The 16,439-nt window shown below is 37.9% G+C and overlaps 1 protein-coding gene across 5 annotated transcripts in view; it reads right to left on the reverse strand.

Annotated features, from left to right (window-relative positions):
* LOC103732335 (sodium channel protein type 2 subunit alpha) overlaps positions 1-16,439 on the reverse strand; it is a 157,384-nt gene that overhangs the window by 86,818 nt on the left and 54,127 nt on the right. For 3 of the 5 annotated variants that reach the window (XM_008830901.2, XM_008830900.1, XM_008830903.1), the window contains 3 exons: positions 14,768-15,085; positions 13,774-13,892; positions 54-143 (listed from right to left, as the gene is read on the reverse strand). In XM_008830901.2, the coding sequence (XP_008829123.1) occupies positions 54-143; positions 13,774-13,892; positions 14,768-15,034 (476 nt within the window). In that variant the 5' untranslated portion in view covers positions 15,035-15,085. Of the gene's footprint in view, positions 1-53; positions 144-13,773; positions 13,893-14,767; positions 15,086-15,565; positions 15,615-16,439 lie in introns of those variants that run through there. The other 2 variants (XM_008830902.2, XM_029562409.1) reach the window with 2 other exon arrangements.

A 16,439-nucleotide genomic window follows, 5' to 3' on the forward strand; every position in this document is an offset into this window, starting at 1 on the left:
AAAGGGTCTCAAGGTACTAAAGGCACAATTTGCAACATGAATTTTCTACTTACTCCACATTCTTTGTCCAGTCTGGAGGGTTACTCATGGTCATAAACACACAGTTGGTAAGAATTGTGCACATAATGAGCACGTTGAATAAAGTAGAAATATCTTGTCAAGGAACACAAAGTACAGGAGAGTCCCAGCTCTACGCACACCACAAAGCGGAAAACTTTCACACTTATTTTATGCTCTGGATTATTTTATCGTTGACTTCCTTTCCTCTCTGAACTTCAACAACTCCATACATAGAACGTATCTTTAGGCAAACTATCAAGTACTTTTAGACTAATTAGAGACTTAGTAATTAAGAAGACTGAATGCAAAGAAATGAATTCACTGGTGAAACAATCAATTTAAGTTTCCTTAATTATGCTCAACCAAACAGTAGAATGACAAGTTCAGCGCATAAATACACTATGGCAAAAGTTCAATAAAAGAATTCAAGGAATTAATTAAATGTATTATAATTTCATTCTAAAGGTCACCCTGAATAATGGTTTACACAAAGTTCCTTTCTATATGGAGTGCATATAAATGGCTGGTGACACTGGTGACATGCTCTTAGGTTTGTCACTAAGTCAAATTGCTTTTTAATTCCCTCAGTGTTGACCAATTTGTCTTTAACAGTAAGAAAAAATAATCATATCACAGAATTTCTGTGAGGACCAAAGTAGTGGAAATGTTACATTTCCTACAACTCGATATGACTTATGTATAGTATACACGCAACAGATTGTTTTCTTTATTTCCCGAATAACAGAGAAAAACTGATTATAACAAGTGTCTGTTCCATTTTGCTGTACCCCTCTTTGCCCTTGTAGGTGTAGTCAGTACCCATGGTTTCCATTTATAGCGACAAAAGCAAGTCAGAAAAAAGTTACTTAAGAAAATATTCAACAGTCAAAAAACTGAAATGAGGGGCTGGAGAAATAACTCAGTGATTAAGGGCACCGGCTCCTTCCAGAGGACCTTGACCCAGCACCCACACAGTGGTTAACAACCGTCCATAATTCCAGTTCCAGGGCATCGGATGCTTTCTTCTGGCCTCCATGGGGTTGACTCACAGGTGTACTTACATACATGCAGACAAAGCATTTATATACATAAAATTAAATTGAAAAATTAAAAACAACTTAAATGGCTTTCATATTTAACATAAATCACTTTAAAAGTAGGGATAAAAGATCATTTATTATGAACTTACACATGATTATAGTAATCTCAGAGATAGAGTAATGATATTCACATGCTTTCTCACTTTTTTGGTCATAAATCATATCATTTCTTTTCCAAAATAACAAGACACAATTTTAAATGCTATTAAGTAAGGTCAAGGCTGGTAGTATTACATTAATATAAGAAAACAGCTTTATACCTATAACAGGCTTTAGTCAAAGCAATAAATGACATTGTGTTTTTAGTAACAGTTTCCTTCGGTACATGCTTAATCATGCATCCTTGTTCAAATGCATGCACATGATAGTTATAAGTGAGTGATGGGTATTAGCTATGTGAGGCAGTACATTCTAGAAAACACTATTTCAAAGACAAAACAAATACTTCTTTACTGTCAAAAACAATTAAAAAAATTTTAATAACCACATGATTAGAAGAAGCATTTCATTACAGCTTTAACATATTCAGTATCACACTCCAGAGCAAGAGTACATCTCTTTCACAAGTGGCTGTAAGTTTCTAGGTTCACAGTTGAATTAATACAGTTATACAATATTGAACTCAGTATAAGCCCTGTAAGACATAAAATCGAATGAGTTTTTAACCTTTAAAAAAGATCTCCATTTCATTTTAGAATATATTGTTCATTGCAGAAAGACTCATTGTTTTTGCTATTAGCAGTGAAATGTTGGTTCATGCATCTCTAATCTGTATGTATCTGATTATTACTAGTCATAATCAGTTGCACTCAGATCCTTGGCACCCGTGTATGTCTATAAAGTCATCGGGTAGATTTCAATGGTAATGTTTATCACCTCTACTAATTAAAATGATGTAAGTTTCCATGCTTTTTCCTCAAATACAATACATTTAAAAATTTGTTGATTTTTTTTTGTGTGTGTGTATCACACAGAACATCCCAAACCATCTTATTCAACTATACACCTACTTCCCAGAGAGCACCCTCCCATAGCCTCCCTCCCCCCACTAGAGCCCTTATACTCTGATATCCCTGCTACTGTCTGCTGTGTTGTCAGCACCCCCAGCCATTCCCCACTACTTGTCCATCTGGTGAATCTAGTCAGTCTATCTAGAGGTCTTTGTTTTAGGAAGGTCAGCTGTTCCTCATCTAGCAGCAATCAGTTGTCAATATTCCTTTAGATAAGACTGAGGTCTGCTGTTCTAAACAAAATTTTTAAAAGACAAAAGATTACCATTAGTATATAAAACTACAAGTTTCTTTGTGCCTGACCTGCTGGGCCCTGTTGAGGGCACATAACACCCCTTGGCTGATGGACACCATTCTAAATGCATGGTTACTAACTGCGATGGTCCTGAGCACAGTCCTGTGTGCTTCTATTTAGATATATCTGTTATCCCTGCAAAGGTAGTTTCAAACATTCCCTACTGCCCTCTAATTTTCAGCCCTCTTCTTCCTTCCCTTTGCATTGCAAGTTGATAACTACGTTTCTTTTATTATTATTATTAATTATTTTATATGCATGAGTGTATTGCCTGCATATATGTAAGTGCACCTGTGTTGTGAAGCACCTGGGGAGGTCAGAAGAGAGCACTGGATTTCCCAGGAACTGGAGCTATGGACGATTGTTAGCCACCATGTGGGTGCTGGGAATGGACCCCGAGTCCTTTGAAAGAGCAGCCAGTGCTCTTGACTGCTGAATCATCTCTCCAGTCTCTGATGACCCCATTTCTTTTATTATATTTTATTTTATTTATTATTTTTATTTTATATGTATGAGTGTATTGCCTGCATGTGTGTAAGCACACCCGTGTTGTGCAATGCCCTCGGAGGTCAGAAGAAGGTGTCGGATTCTCCTGGACTGGAGTTACAGATGGTTGTTAGCCACCGTGTGTGCTGGGACTCGAACCTGGGTCCTCTGCAAGAGCAGTCAGTGCTCTTAACTGCTGAGCCATCTCTCTAGCCCCAGACCCCACTTCTTATTTCATGAAAAGATAGTACCAAACAATCCTTCCTACCCAGACTGGTAGAGCTTTCTATGTTGGGACCTTCTTCTCCTCTTTACTGTTACGGTGGGGAAATTTAAACCCCTCCACCAGTATTCTGGAGACCTGCTTTCCCAGAATGCTTTAGGAATAACTTACTTCTCCTTTCTCTTGGCCTTAGTGTTCCCATTCATTAGCCTCTTCCCATCAGCACAAAGTTGCTCAGTTTCTCCTTTCTTGAGGGAGAAGAAGAGTCTCCTTTGTAAACCACAACCTTCTTTAATGGCTTATGGCCCTACTTCTCTTCTTTATTTCACAGCCAAAGCACTTGGAAGAGCTTTTTATTTTTCTTCTCCTTATGTAGTTATCACATCTTCAGTCTGTCAGCTTTTCTCTCTAAGGATAAAAAAATCTACGTATTTTGCTTTTCAGCAAGGATGACCCTTCCCTTTGGCACTGAGTTCCTTTCCTTTGGCTTGCATGACATCTCTGTTTCCTCTTTCTTCAAGCTTCATGGACAAAAGTTTTCTGTGCCATGAGAAAAGTACTCCCATTTTTTAAAACAATGACATAGAATCCCCAAGCTGTCACTCTGTCTCCTGCTATCAGCATCTTATTAGAGATTAATAGCAAGGTGTAGTTATTATCTATGCCCCCATGAACTACAAATTCTTCTCTCCAGGTGAGACTTCTCTCTAGGTTGCATACTCAGTTGTACGTATGTCATCTGTTTCACCTTGACTCTTTCAAACCTTTTGGAAGATTTCAAGTTCCAAAGTGAACTAACAGTCTTCTAATCCCTCTGTTACAGAAAACTACAGCGCTCGTAAACATCTCTGTATCCTATAAAATAACTCATGATTTAGCCAGGAGCCTAGGAGCAATCTTGGATTTCTCCCTCTTCCTAAACCTGCACATCCAGCCTCCACCAAACACTGTCAATTCTGCTGACTATATACAGATTCCGTCCACTGTCCTCCATCTATACATCGCTGCATTGCCCAAGAGTCCATCAAAACTAGCATCTTTGTACATTCCCGTGCCTTCCTCTGAAATTGTCTTTCTGAATCATTCTTTTCTGCACACTGCACCTAAATGGACTTCGCAAATGCAATCTGGATCATTTTGGTAGCTTCCCACTACTCTGAGAATAATGAAACATAATGACATCCAGTCAAGATTCTAAGAGGTATGACCCCTGTCTACTTAAAAAAAATTTTGGTTATATTTATTTTTATTTTGTGTGTAGGAGTGTTTGCCTGTATGTATGTAAGTGTACCACATGTGTACAGTGCCCACAGAGATCAGAAGAAGATGTTGAATCTCCTGGAACTGGAGTTATGGACAGTTGTTAGGTGCTATGTGAGTACTGGGAACTGAGCCTGGGCCAGTGCTCTTCACCACTGAGCATCTCTCCAGCCATGCCCTCATCCACTTCTTCAGCTTCTTTCTCTTTATTGTACTATCTCCATTCCAATCATTTTTAACTGTTCGTAATTCACGGGATGCTATGAGCATTTTTATGGACACTCTTTCTCATATTCACAATAGTATGTGATCTGATTAGGTCTGCCTGTGCTACCTAGCAAAATCCCCCAGTGACAAACTTCATACACATGGTGGGCACAAGTTTTTACATTATTAAAGGACAGAGAACTTAGAATAAACACAAGGTAGAATCAAAGACTCGTGAAATTAATGTCCTATAATAGACCCAGCTGTGGTTTTATGATTTTTAAAGATGCTATTTATAATAGCAGAATTTAGTCATATATAACAAAATAGAATACATTTTAATGTTAGTATATAAATAACTATTGTTTTCTTCTATGCACAGATAATAAAGCATGCATGAAACAGTTGTTCACATTGTATGATTATTGTATTAATAGTGAAAAATATACTTTCGTGAAGAATGAGGATGGACACTCAACAAATATACATATTTTGCTTTTAAAATAAGAGCAGAATCCCTGCCCCTTACTTCAGTTCTCGTGGATTATTGTCACAGACCTGTGGCTTTCCATAAATCTTGCCCACTTCTCTTCAGAAAACTGTAACCTCTCTGTTTTCTTCTTCATATCCTTTTTCTAAGCATGCTTTCCCTAATGCTTTGGGATGCCCCAATACCTTGTATTTCTTTACTTTCTTTCTAAAGCTCCACCCCTCCCCGCCATGCAGCTGTTAGTCTGCCAGGTGTTTGACCTCCATGATGGGTTTGGTGCACACACGGCATTATGGCTTCTCTCCTTCTCCCCACCATTCTCCTCCTCAGGGCAGCTGATGAATTTTACAGCTTGCACACCCTGAGGACTTTTCTTTCAATTCTAATAAAATTGCACTAAAGCTTAAAAGAGAGAGAGACAGAGACAGAGACAGAGATAGAACAAGAACTGAGTTAGGTTCATAAACTAATGGCAAAATACGTCTGTAAATAGAAAAATTTAAATTCCATTAACTTTATTCGTCATTATTAATTTATTTCATTGATCATATTGTTTTCAAATTCCTGAATTCTAATGAGTGAATGAAATAGCAGGGATTTAACTAATCTAAAATATGTGAAAAATATTAAATAGATATGAACATTATATTAGTGATGTCACAAGTTGACAAAATATGGAAAATGCACATCAATGTAAGCATTTTAAAAGCTAAAACCAGTAGAATAATCTATACATCTTATATTGTTTCATAAATATAAAAACCAAGAAATAAACTAGAACACATTTTTTCAAAGAGCAATTTAACTTGAAATATACTTAACTATATAAAATAAGAGGCAGGCTAATCCATATAATATAAAAATATTTTTGATTTATTATTTTCTTTATACCAAGGATTAATAGAGGTAATTTGACCCAATGATGGATAGTAACTAATCAGTTTGCCAATACTTCCTTTGTGTGTATATGGTGAGAAAAAAACTTGAATTTTTTTTTTTTTACTGAAAATGGTTTTGTAGCTTGCGACAAGGGGCTCACAAAACAGGATGGAGCAGCACTAGCTTCAAGCCCAGCACCCAGAATCCAGGTACATCCTTCACCAGCCATGCAGGCTCCAGCAATTTATGTGATTTGACTTGAATTGGTAGCAAAATGTAGTAGCAAGCTTACTTTTGTTATATAAATGTGGATAATCATAGTAACACTTTCCGCATAATATATAGTCATTATCTGCTAAGATAATTATTAGTTATTTTTATTACTGCTAATCATTTGTTTTTTTAGATATAGAATGTGGAGTGCTTTTTTGTTTTTTCTCAAGAAAACCAAAGATGGGGCTGGAGAGAAGTCTCAATGGTTAAGAACTCATAATGCTTTTGCAGTGGAGGAAAGGAGTTATGATCCCAGCACCCACACTGGGCAGCTCACAACTGGCTGTAACTCCTGATCCAGGGATTTTGAAGCCTCTAGCTCCACAGGCACCTGTTCTCATGTGTACATTCCCAGATACATACACATACATGTATTTAAAAATAATAAAAATATGGGCTGGAGAGATGGCTCAGTGGTTAAAATGAGCACTGACTGCTCTTGCAGAGGACCTGGGTTCTATTGTGAGCACCCACATGGTGACTGTGAACCGTCCTTAACTCCAGTTCCAGGGGAATCTGAAGCCCTCTTCTGACCTCTGCGGCATTGCATGACATGGGTGCACTCACATACATGCAGGCAATACATTCATACACATAAAATAAAAATAATAAAATAAAATATTAATAAATCTTTAAAAATAAATAAAAATTAAAGTAGAGAAAGACAGTGCTTTTTTTTTCAAAAACACTGTAGTGTTATATACTTTCCAGAGAAACTACAGAAAAAATTTAAAACATATATATCAATACATAGAACATAGTTTTGTGTTATTGGTTTTCTAACTTAAACATGGAGAATAAACAGAGTGGGATAGATCTCTTTCTATAGATGATATATTTCTGAGCCAGGAGAAATATTGATTAAATGTCACAAGTATACTCTTAACACTTGTGTTGTTTAATTTCAGTATCAGCACATTTCTATCTGTTGGTAGATAAACAGGCAATAACTTGTGCACTGAGAGCAGAAGACAGGGAAAGTATCAGGCTGACTCATCCCTTCCTTACAGACCTGCATAGTTCATTATATGGAAAACTGATTTTTTTTTAAAGTTGGCATAAGTACCACATACATTTAATCACTAAAATCAGTGAAAAGAACCACTGAATATTGTAGAGATGAATATTAGTAATATCACCAATATATTATATCTATGAGTTTAAAAATCAGTTCTTTTCTGTTGAATGAAAAATGCAACATCCTTGGGCTGAGAATCAGACAGCTAGCTTGTACTTTCAGTCCCAGTGCATTTGAAGATAGTGCATCTTCAGAACTCTGAACATGTAGGTTCACACCTGTAATTGTAGCACCTGAGATGCCGAAGCAGGATGGAAAATTCCAGTCTAGCCTGGGCTACACAGTAAGACTGTGGTGTGTGTGTGTGTGTGTCTGTGTGTGTGTGTGTGTGTGTGTGAGAGAGAGAGAGAGAGAGAGAGAGAGAGAGAGAGAGAGAGCCTTAGTCCTAAAAGGACTAAGTGCTAAACATCTCAGAGCTTCATTTGTCAACCAAAAGGCAATATGGTTGGAAATGATCACATTGAGTTTTCATCATTTAAAACTCAAAATTCTGCTATGTGAAACTTTTCTTTGCAAGCACAAGCTGTATCACAGTAGTCATATATTAATATTTGTTTCAGAAATAAGTAATGGGAAAGATTTTTTTTTTTTGCTAGTTTTGTAGCTGCTGTAGCTAGATTTTAATAGCAGCCATCATGAATACTTGGTAACTGTTAGTCATGGATCCCGCTGCTAGGTATTTGTCAGACATTTTGTTTTCTTGAGACAGGATGTTGTGTAGCCCAGCCTGGCTTTGAACTCACTAGGTAATTAAAATGAACTTCTGAGTCTTCTGCTTCTGTTTCTCAAGTACTTGGGTTACAGGTGTCCACCACCATACCCAGCAATATATTTTAATACTATAAGCCATGGCTACAATTTTACAGATGGAGAAACTGAGATTAAAAACAGTAGTGTGGCTCAACACCATATACTAATTAAGTAAATATCAGAGGCAGAATTTAAATCTTGGTTTTCTGATACTAACCATATGATTTTTATTTTCCTACGTTTATGAATTGATGAACATTTCAGCATTACTTGTGTAACTTAGAGCATCTCAGGACTTTAGTGGAGTAATCTAGTGTCAAGACGTCAACATAGCATCCACACAATGACAAGGCTCAAAGTTATGTCTCCAACCCTACCCTTACTCAACTCCAGATTCGCATATATATTTTAACCCCTCAAAAATTCCTCCCCTAGAAAGGGGAACACTCATCCACTGCTGGCGGGATTGCAAACTTGTTCAACCCCTATGGAAAGCAGTGTGGAGAACCGTGAAATAACAAAATGAACCTACCATTTGATCCACTTATACCACTCCTTGGCATATACCCAAGGAACTCATTCTATTACAGAGACACTTGTACATCCATGTTTGTTGTCTCTTTTCCACAATAGCTAAGAGATGGAAGCAACCTAAGTGTCCCTCAATTGATGAGTGGATAACTAAAATGTGTACATTTATATGATGGAGTTCTACTCAGCAGAAAAGAAAGATAAAATCACGAAATTTGCAGGTAAATGGATGGATCTAGAAATTGTTATACTAAGTGAAGTAACACAGACTCAGAAAAACAAATGACATATGTTCCCCCTCACATGTGGATCCTAGCACCAAATGCTTATAAGTGAGTATGTATCCAGACGTAACTACATGAACCAGAATAATGAAAAGGAACCAGGGAGGCAAAGGAAAAGAAAGAACCTAAGAGCGAAGAACAGTAGGAAACAGGTGTTACTAAGGGAGATATAGATAAAAATGGGATTATTTAAATGGGAGGGGGAAGGAGGGTTATACAAGGAACCTTGGGGATAAAGGGAAAGAAGGAGCTCAAGAGAGGTGGGACCATAGGAAAAGGGTATTATTAAGGGAGAAATGGGGAAAATGAGGACACTTTAAATGGGGAAATTATGGTGGAAGGGTTAGACAGTGAGAGCGATACATAATGCCTAGCTAGTTTTAAAAAACCAGAGGGAACCATATTAGTCCAACAACCTACTGACAAATTATACATATGACTAGTTCAAGGAACAAAATATATATCTAGTCAAGGTTTATCTGAAAATGTTTGTCTTTTTCCCAAGCTTTATCTACATAGTACATGGTAATTATAAGTACCAGATGGTGAAACTAACCTTCTCGGACGTCTAACAGCCATACTTTGTGGCCTATACTAATCTGGTCAGAGGGACTTAAAACACAGTTTTTGCTTCTTGCCCTCCAAGGTTGATTAAGTTCCAGGGAACTATGGAGCATCTCTCAAAATGTCCTGAAACTGTGGTAGGTCACCTGTCCTCTTGTTCAGGCAGGCCATGGAGACCACACTAGATGGACTTGAACCAGTGTCCAGTCTACAAAAAGGAGAGTCATCTCAGAGGAAACATTTCCTCCATGCTTCCAAGTCAAGTCAGGCATGGTCGAGTAGGACCTTTGACATCTTCACAAAGATGGAACTGGTAAAAGAAATGAGCCAGGGGCTCCTCTCAAACCCATGTGACCCCCGAGGAACAGATCCTTAAATGACCTTAAGAGTAAAAATAAATTCGTTTATTTGGGCTGACTGTATGGTCTTAAACAACCAAAAGGAAAGTATAACCAAAGATTAAAGCGATTCGTATATTTCTTTAAGAGTCCATGTATATAGCTAAAGGCTACATAACAAGAAACAATGCCAGACAGGAGATACCTTCCTTAAGTTGTTGGCTAGGGTGGTCCAAGAGACTCCAAGATAATAACCCAACACAAAACTGGGAAAATGAAAAGGAGACCTCAATCTTATCTAAAGGAGTACTGACAACAAATTGCTGCTAGAAGAGGAAGAGCTGATCTTCCAAAAACAAGGAACTCTAGATAGGCTGACTAGATTCAGCAGATGGACAAGCACTGGGGAATGGCTGGGGCCACCGACAACACAGTGGACAGTAATAGGAATGACAGGGTATATGGGCTCCAGTTGAGGGGGTGGTTATGGGAGGGTGCTATTTAGGATGTGGGTATAAAGATGAATAAGATTGTTTGGGGTGTTCTGTATGAAATACACGCACAAAAATATCAATAAAAAATAGATTTGAAAAAAAATTCCTCCCCTAATGTTTAACAGGCTCCTCAAACATGATGTTCATGATGCTGCAAAACAAACACTTTAAAAAAGTTTACGAGGTTATCATGCTTGGAGCTGTTCCAGACTAAATACTTAGCACCGTCTTTAGCCTCCCTCAGTCCATTACAGCCTACATTCAGTTGCTCAAGAAACTCTGTCAATCATTCCGAAAAATACATCTAAATTTGATGGCACTTTGTCACTCTCAGTCTCTCCATTATAGTTTTTTGGCCATTTCCATGCATTTTAATTCACAGCAAAGACACTGCAGTAGATATCATAGAACCAAGATTTGAATCTAGAGTTTGCGCAAAGTCATTGTGAAAACCAGTTCCAAACTTCAGTGCTAAATACATCTATTTATGAGAACTTCTGCTCAGTCGTTCAAACATTATCCAAAGACTGAAGGCCTTATCTATGCTTAGTATTGGCCCACTTGCCTTTATTTTTCTTATATTTCTACTCCAAGATGAGAAATTTGAAATATACTATTTTAATTCAGGAAATTAGAGATTAAAAGATTTGAATTTCCTTCACTGGAAGAAATTTGTGGTCATGCATCATTTGTAAGGCTCTAAGAGACCCAAGAGTTAGTCCTGGGGCTGGCAAGATGTTTCAGCAGGTAAAGGCTCCTGCTACCAAGCCTGACAACCTGAATTCAATCCCTAGAATCTGCATGGTGGGAGAAGAGAACTGACTTCTTAAAACTGTCTGCTGATCTCCACACATATGTGTATCGACATACATACACACAAATAAATAAATAAATAAATAAATAAATACAAAAACTTTAATTAAAAAATGAGTTCATCCTAGCCCCTTAGGAGATTTACTCACTTGCTGCCCACTTGAACTTAAATGCCTGCAGGCCTTATTACAACTGTGCGCCTTTGACAATTCTACAAACTCAGGTACTATTGGAATTTCCAGAGAATTCCTAATAGAGACAATGTCCTGAAGGCCCAGATTTTCTGATCCAAACTTCTAAAACTACCATTGCCTTCTACAGTGTGAGTGTCTTCCATGGGCCTTCAACTGGGACTCCTAACTTCCTAGGACTTTTCTGGAGTGAGGATGATAGCTTGTATGATATAGCCTACAAAAGATATAATCTCCCTGCATTTTAAAATAAAAGGTGACCTCCTTCTTTGACCTGGGACTTCTTAGTTCCATTTCCTCAGACAGAGGACAAAATTAATTTTATTATCCATTCAGTTCCTCTTTTTTACTTGTTTTTAATTGAATTTCCTAACTTCAACTTTATAGTCATGTATTTCTCTAATGCATATTCTCCCATTGTCTACTATATGAATGGGTCACTGGGCTATGTATCCATTTTTCACACAATTTCATACATAAATTATGTTTACATCAGTGAAATATAGTTATTTTTAAATATAATGAATAATTTTGGTGGCATTTGTGCAGCGCATAGATCTATGTCTGAGACGTAACAGAGCATCATTTTAAATTTTGAAACCAAAGTAGAGAGCCTAACTTTACCATTCATTTCTCATACTAACTCAAAGACTTTTCATATATAACTGAGTTCTCTAACTGGAAAAGCAGATAAAAGGAAATATTATTGCTACCTGAAAGCAATGCACAGTAAATTTTAAAAATTCAAATATAAAGATCAAATGCAAATATGCTGCATATATATATATCTGTACAGAAGATGGGAGGAATAATCCACCAGAGGTATGAATAAAGAAGGTGGACATTCAGAATGCCATGCTTCTAAACATAGTGACTAATACATATTGCCAAGCAAACCACAGGGGCATGTTTTATAACCCTCCTGATTGAGACAGGCACCCTGTCCCAGGCCTATCCCATCTCTGACTCATCTAATTCAAAGTATTTTCTGTATCTACTGTTGTAGTGAGTTTTTAATGCTTTAAGCCTCAAAATCAGCCCTGGGTTGACAATGTCACAGAATTTCAAGCTATGACTCTCTCTAGAGAAAAAAAACGAGCACTAATAGTTGTCCTGTCAAGGACCAGTGAGATGGCTCAGTGGGTTGCATGAATGGCAACCTGAGTTAGATCTCTGAAACACACATAATGGTGGAAGATAGGAAGTGAATTCACAAAGTTGTCCTCTGCCCACCCCCATGCATGATGGCACGTGCCCGCCCATACATACATGCACACAAATAAGTAAAATTTTGAGCTGGTGAGGTAGGTCAGTGGGTAAATACACTTATCACCAAGACACAACCTGAATCTGATCCTCAGGGTTCACATGATGGAAGGAGAAAACAGATTCTCACACATTGTCTCTGACTTCCACATGTGTGCCATGGCATGTGCACACACACACACACACACACACACACACACACACACACGAGTAAATAAATGTAGCAAAAATTAAAACAAAACTGATTCTCTTATTAGAGACGGCTAGATTTCAGTTTCTTCCACTTTGTTTCGGGTCCCTGAAGCATCCAACACTCATCTCAAAGTTTCCATGTTCTTTTCTAAGTGCCTCTGCCCAGTACGGCTCTTGCCTTCTACGTCTGCTTCCTCGACTTTCCAGGACTGGCTCTCAGCCAGACTACTGCTTTTGGCCTAGAATAAAACCTCTCATTCCAACTACTATGTTCAACTTCAAGGATTAAATCAAATCACTGTTTCTCATCAAGGCTGCAAGTCCCATTTCTAGGAATCAGATACTTCAATAAGGAGAATAAGGAATATACAACCAAAGTGTATGTGGACAGTCAGGCATTCAACCTTTGGAACAAGTAACCGAAAGAGGAGTGAATGCTATTGGGAAAAGAGCTTGGAAAGTGTTGGAAAGGCAAATGTATATACAGTACTCTTTGTTAGCATTCATGAACTCAAAGTTTACAAGCACTAATATAAAAAGCAGAAATCTGAACAATTCAAACCAAGAAGACATAAAATGTATGGTAAAGATTACATATACACACATATATTCCAAATAATGTACATATATTCCAAATATAATACCATTAAGGAAAACCAATACATGGATATTGTTCCAATATGTAGCACCATAAAACCTGAAGGCATGAAAAAGACCATGTAAATCTAATTAAAATTAACAAAGCCTTTAAGGTAGCAGGTGATTCAGAAGGGAACAGAGGTAAAAAGAAAGGCGTCAGAAAGAAGAAAAATACTTAGAAGACGGAAAACCGCGTCACTTACCTGTTGTCCCATCTTGTGGCAGGCTGACTTTTGAGGAAGAGGAAGGATAACAAATAACATTGCCAATCACACGTATTTTGAAATGGCTCAGCTTTAGAATTAAGTCAAAGAAAAAAAGTTCTTAAACAATTTTTACTAAAAGGATATGAATGTACCAAAATCTTAATAGCTAATTTTCTAATAGGGTTGAAGGGAGTTAAAATATACAGGGCAGAGGTCGCACTGAACCGAGAGATTGCTTTCCCTTTATTCAATACTATAAAAGTCTGAAAAAGAAAACACAACACATGAAACAGAGTTTACAAAATACATCCAGGACACTTTAAGAGATCAGTAAACTCTAGTGAGAAATATCGCCCTCTAAAATAATAACTAACATAGCAATTAATAACACATGACAGGGCAAGAGAACTTTGTCTTTCTTAGCACTGTTAACACTTCTACATTTGAGAAGTGATCTGAGGAGGTAAGGAATACAAAGAAAAATTTGTGATTAGTACCATAAGAATCACTAGAATCTGTGCTAATTTTAGCACCTATATTTTCAAACTATGTCTATAATTCTCACAAAGCACAAAAATGAGGCTTCATTTACTTCTTCCTTTAGGTAATTTTCTCATGAAAACTTTAGGATTTTCCAAATGTTTTTGGCATTTACACTTGGCTTGGTGTTATTTCTTCTGGGGAGAGCCCTGGAAAGGAGACTGTGGTGTGAGGGCTTACTTAAACCTGCTAAGGACACAACGCCTTTGATCAAGCTAGAGGTAGCAGGGGAAATTTAGATACCACTCTTACAAATATTAAAAAGTAATATATTGTGACTTTCTACTCTCGGTTTCATCACATTGCAGGAGAACCAGGGTCAATTTGCATTTAATTTATGACATAATTAGTATTCAGAAAAGTGAATCAACTTTCATCTTTGATGCTTGCCCCATTGCTGCGTTTCTTTGGTGTTCTGCCTGTCCCAAGAACACCGCCGGTTCAAATGAGTGCTTGCAAGAGACTTCTAGAATAATTGGTCCATTACTTGATGGGACCCACCCAGCATCCTAGTGAGTTTTAAGAGATGGAAGGAGGTACGCTCTTTACCACCTTAACACAATAGGGTGAAATAAAGGCAATTGGACTAAGAACTCACTTTCTTATTGATATAGTAGGGGTCCAGGTCCTCCAGGGGCTCTGATACCATCTCTGGAGGAATGTCACCATAAATAAAAGGAAGGGATTTTCCTGCTTCCAAGTCACTATTTGGCTTTGGGCCATTTTCATCATCTTCGTCCTTGCGCTCCTGCTTGGGTCTCTTAGCTTTCTCTTCTGCAATGCGTTGTTCAATAGCAGCAAGGGATTCCCTGGTAAAGAAGCGGAAGCTGTCAGGTCCTGGCGGTACCAGCACTGACTGTGCCATCTTTTCATCCTGCTTCTTTAATCACTGTTTAGCTCCTCGAATAAGAAAGTGCTACAGAAACAGGAGGGGAAAAAGCAATGACCATTAAGATAAAAGGTGATGGTGGCAATTCTAGCACTGATATAAAGTATATAAAGCAAGAGAGCTCGAGTACTTTACAAAGAAAGCTGCACCGAGCACTCGGAAATCTCAAGTATGCATTCATCAGCCTGCATGGAGAGCTTTCTCTCACATTCACTAGGTGCATATGAGGTAATCTTGTCTTCCACTCCCGAAATGTTTTAAGTGATTGTGCTACTTGGGGGAAAACACCCAGTTCAGAGCTTGAAATGGAGGATACTAGTGTGTGCTTGCTGTTTTACTTGTGTGAATATTTTGGCAGCCATTTTTCTTCCAGCATTCTTTCTGAAAATGTATCAGATCCAAAACAAGCGGCAGAAAAGCATATACAAATGTAGAACCGGGGCTGTGTGAAGATCTTGCTCGTATCTCTCCATTTCTTTCTCTGTTTTTCCTTTGGCCCAGTCTCACCTTTAAAAGTTTATTCAAAAGCATTTCATCTGGGAAAGAGCTCTGGGAATCCTGAAAGGCCAGACTGTGGAAACAGGTAGAGAGCAAGGGAATGAGGAGGAGCAGGAGGTGCCGGACCCTATTTGGAATTGCTGGGGAGCAGCACAGGAAGGGACCTGCCAAGGCAGGCAGGAAGTCATTCATGCCAGAGGTCTGCAGCCGGGCCCCTGGGCTTAGCAACCTGCTGCAGACTAATGTGTAATTGCTTCTGAAAAGAACAAATTTGCCACACCTGAGGAACCACCATAGCAACAGCCCATGTTTTCAGATAAGTTCAATTTTACAAAAACCTAGCAAGAGTTCTCCAAATATCCATTCCAGAAATTGGACTTTAAAAAATAATGTCTAACACAGTTTTTCTTTTAAGCAAGTCCCCATAATATGGGTTTTTGTAATGACATAAGTGGACTTGAACTGGTGTTCAGATCACATTTTATTGAAGTAGATAACTTGGCAAATGTGATTGCAAATGTGATCTCTGAGCCAGATACAGGAGTTTTTACACCCCTTAAGCAATACAACAGAAAACTTGATCCCCGGATCCCATCTGTTCAATAATCACTTCATCTATTTTTTTCCTTTCTTGATTGAAAAAAAAGATCAATTCATTTCAACCTCCACAGTATAGAAACAAGTTGCCATTGAAATGCATGAGATGCATTTTCTAAGGGTAAAACCGGCTGCCAATTCATTTCTGCAGCATGCACCTCATAAAACAGAAGGAAATCCAAGAAAGCGTAAGCTGCTGCATAGTTTTCATTTAAAAAAAATATTTTTTTTTTGAAGTTGACCAGAACCTTTCAGCCACCAGCTGTCAGATTTCCCTGTCGGCACC

The sequence above is a fragment of the Nannospalax galili genome, unplaced genomic scaffold (genome assembly GCF_000622305.1).
Source record: "Nannospalax galili isolate Female #2095 unplaced genomic scaffold, S.galili_v1.0 scaffold514, whole genome shotgun sequence".
Lineage (NCBI taxonomy): Eukaryota > Metazoa > Chordata > Mammalia > Rodentia > Spalacidae > Nannospalax > Nannospalax galili.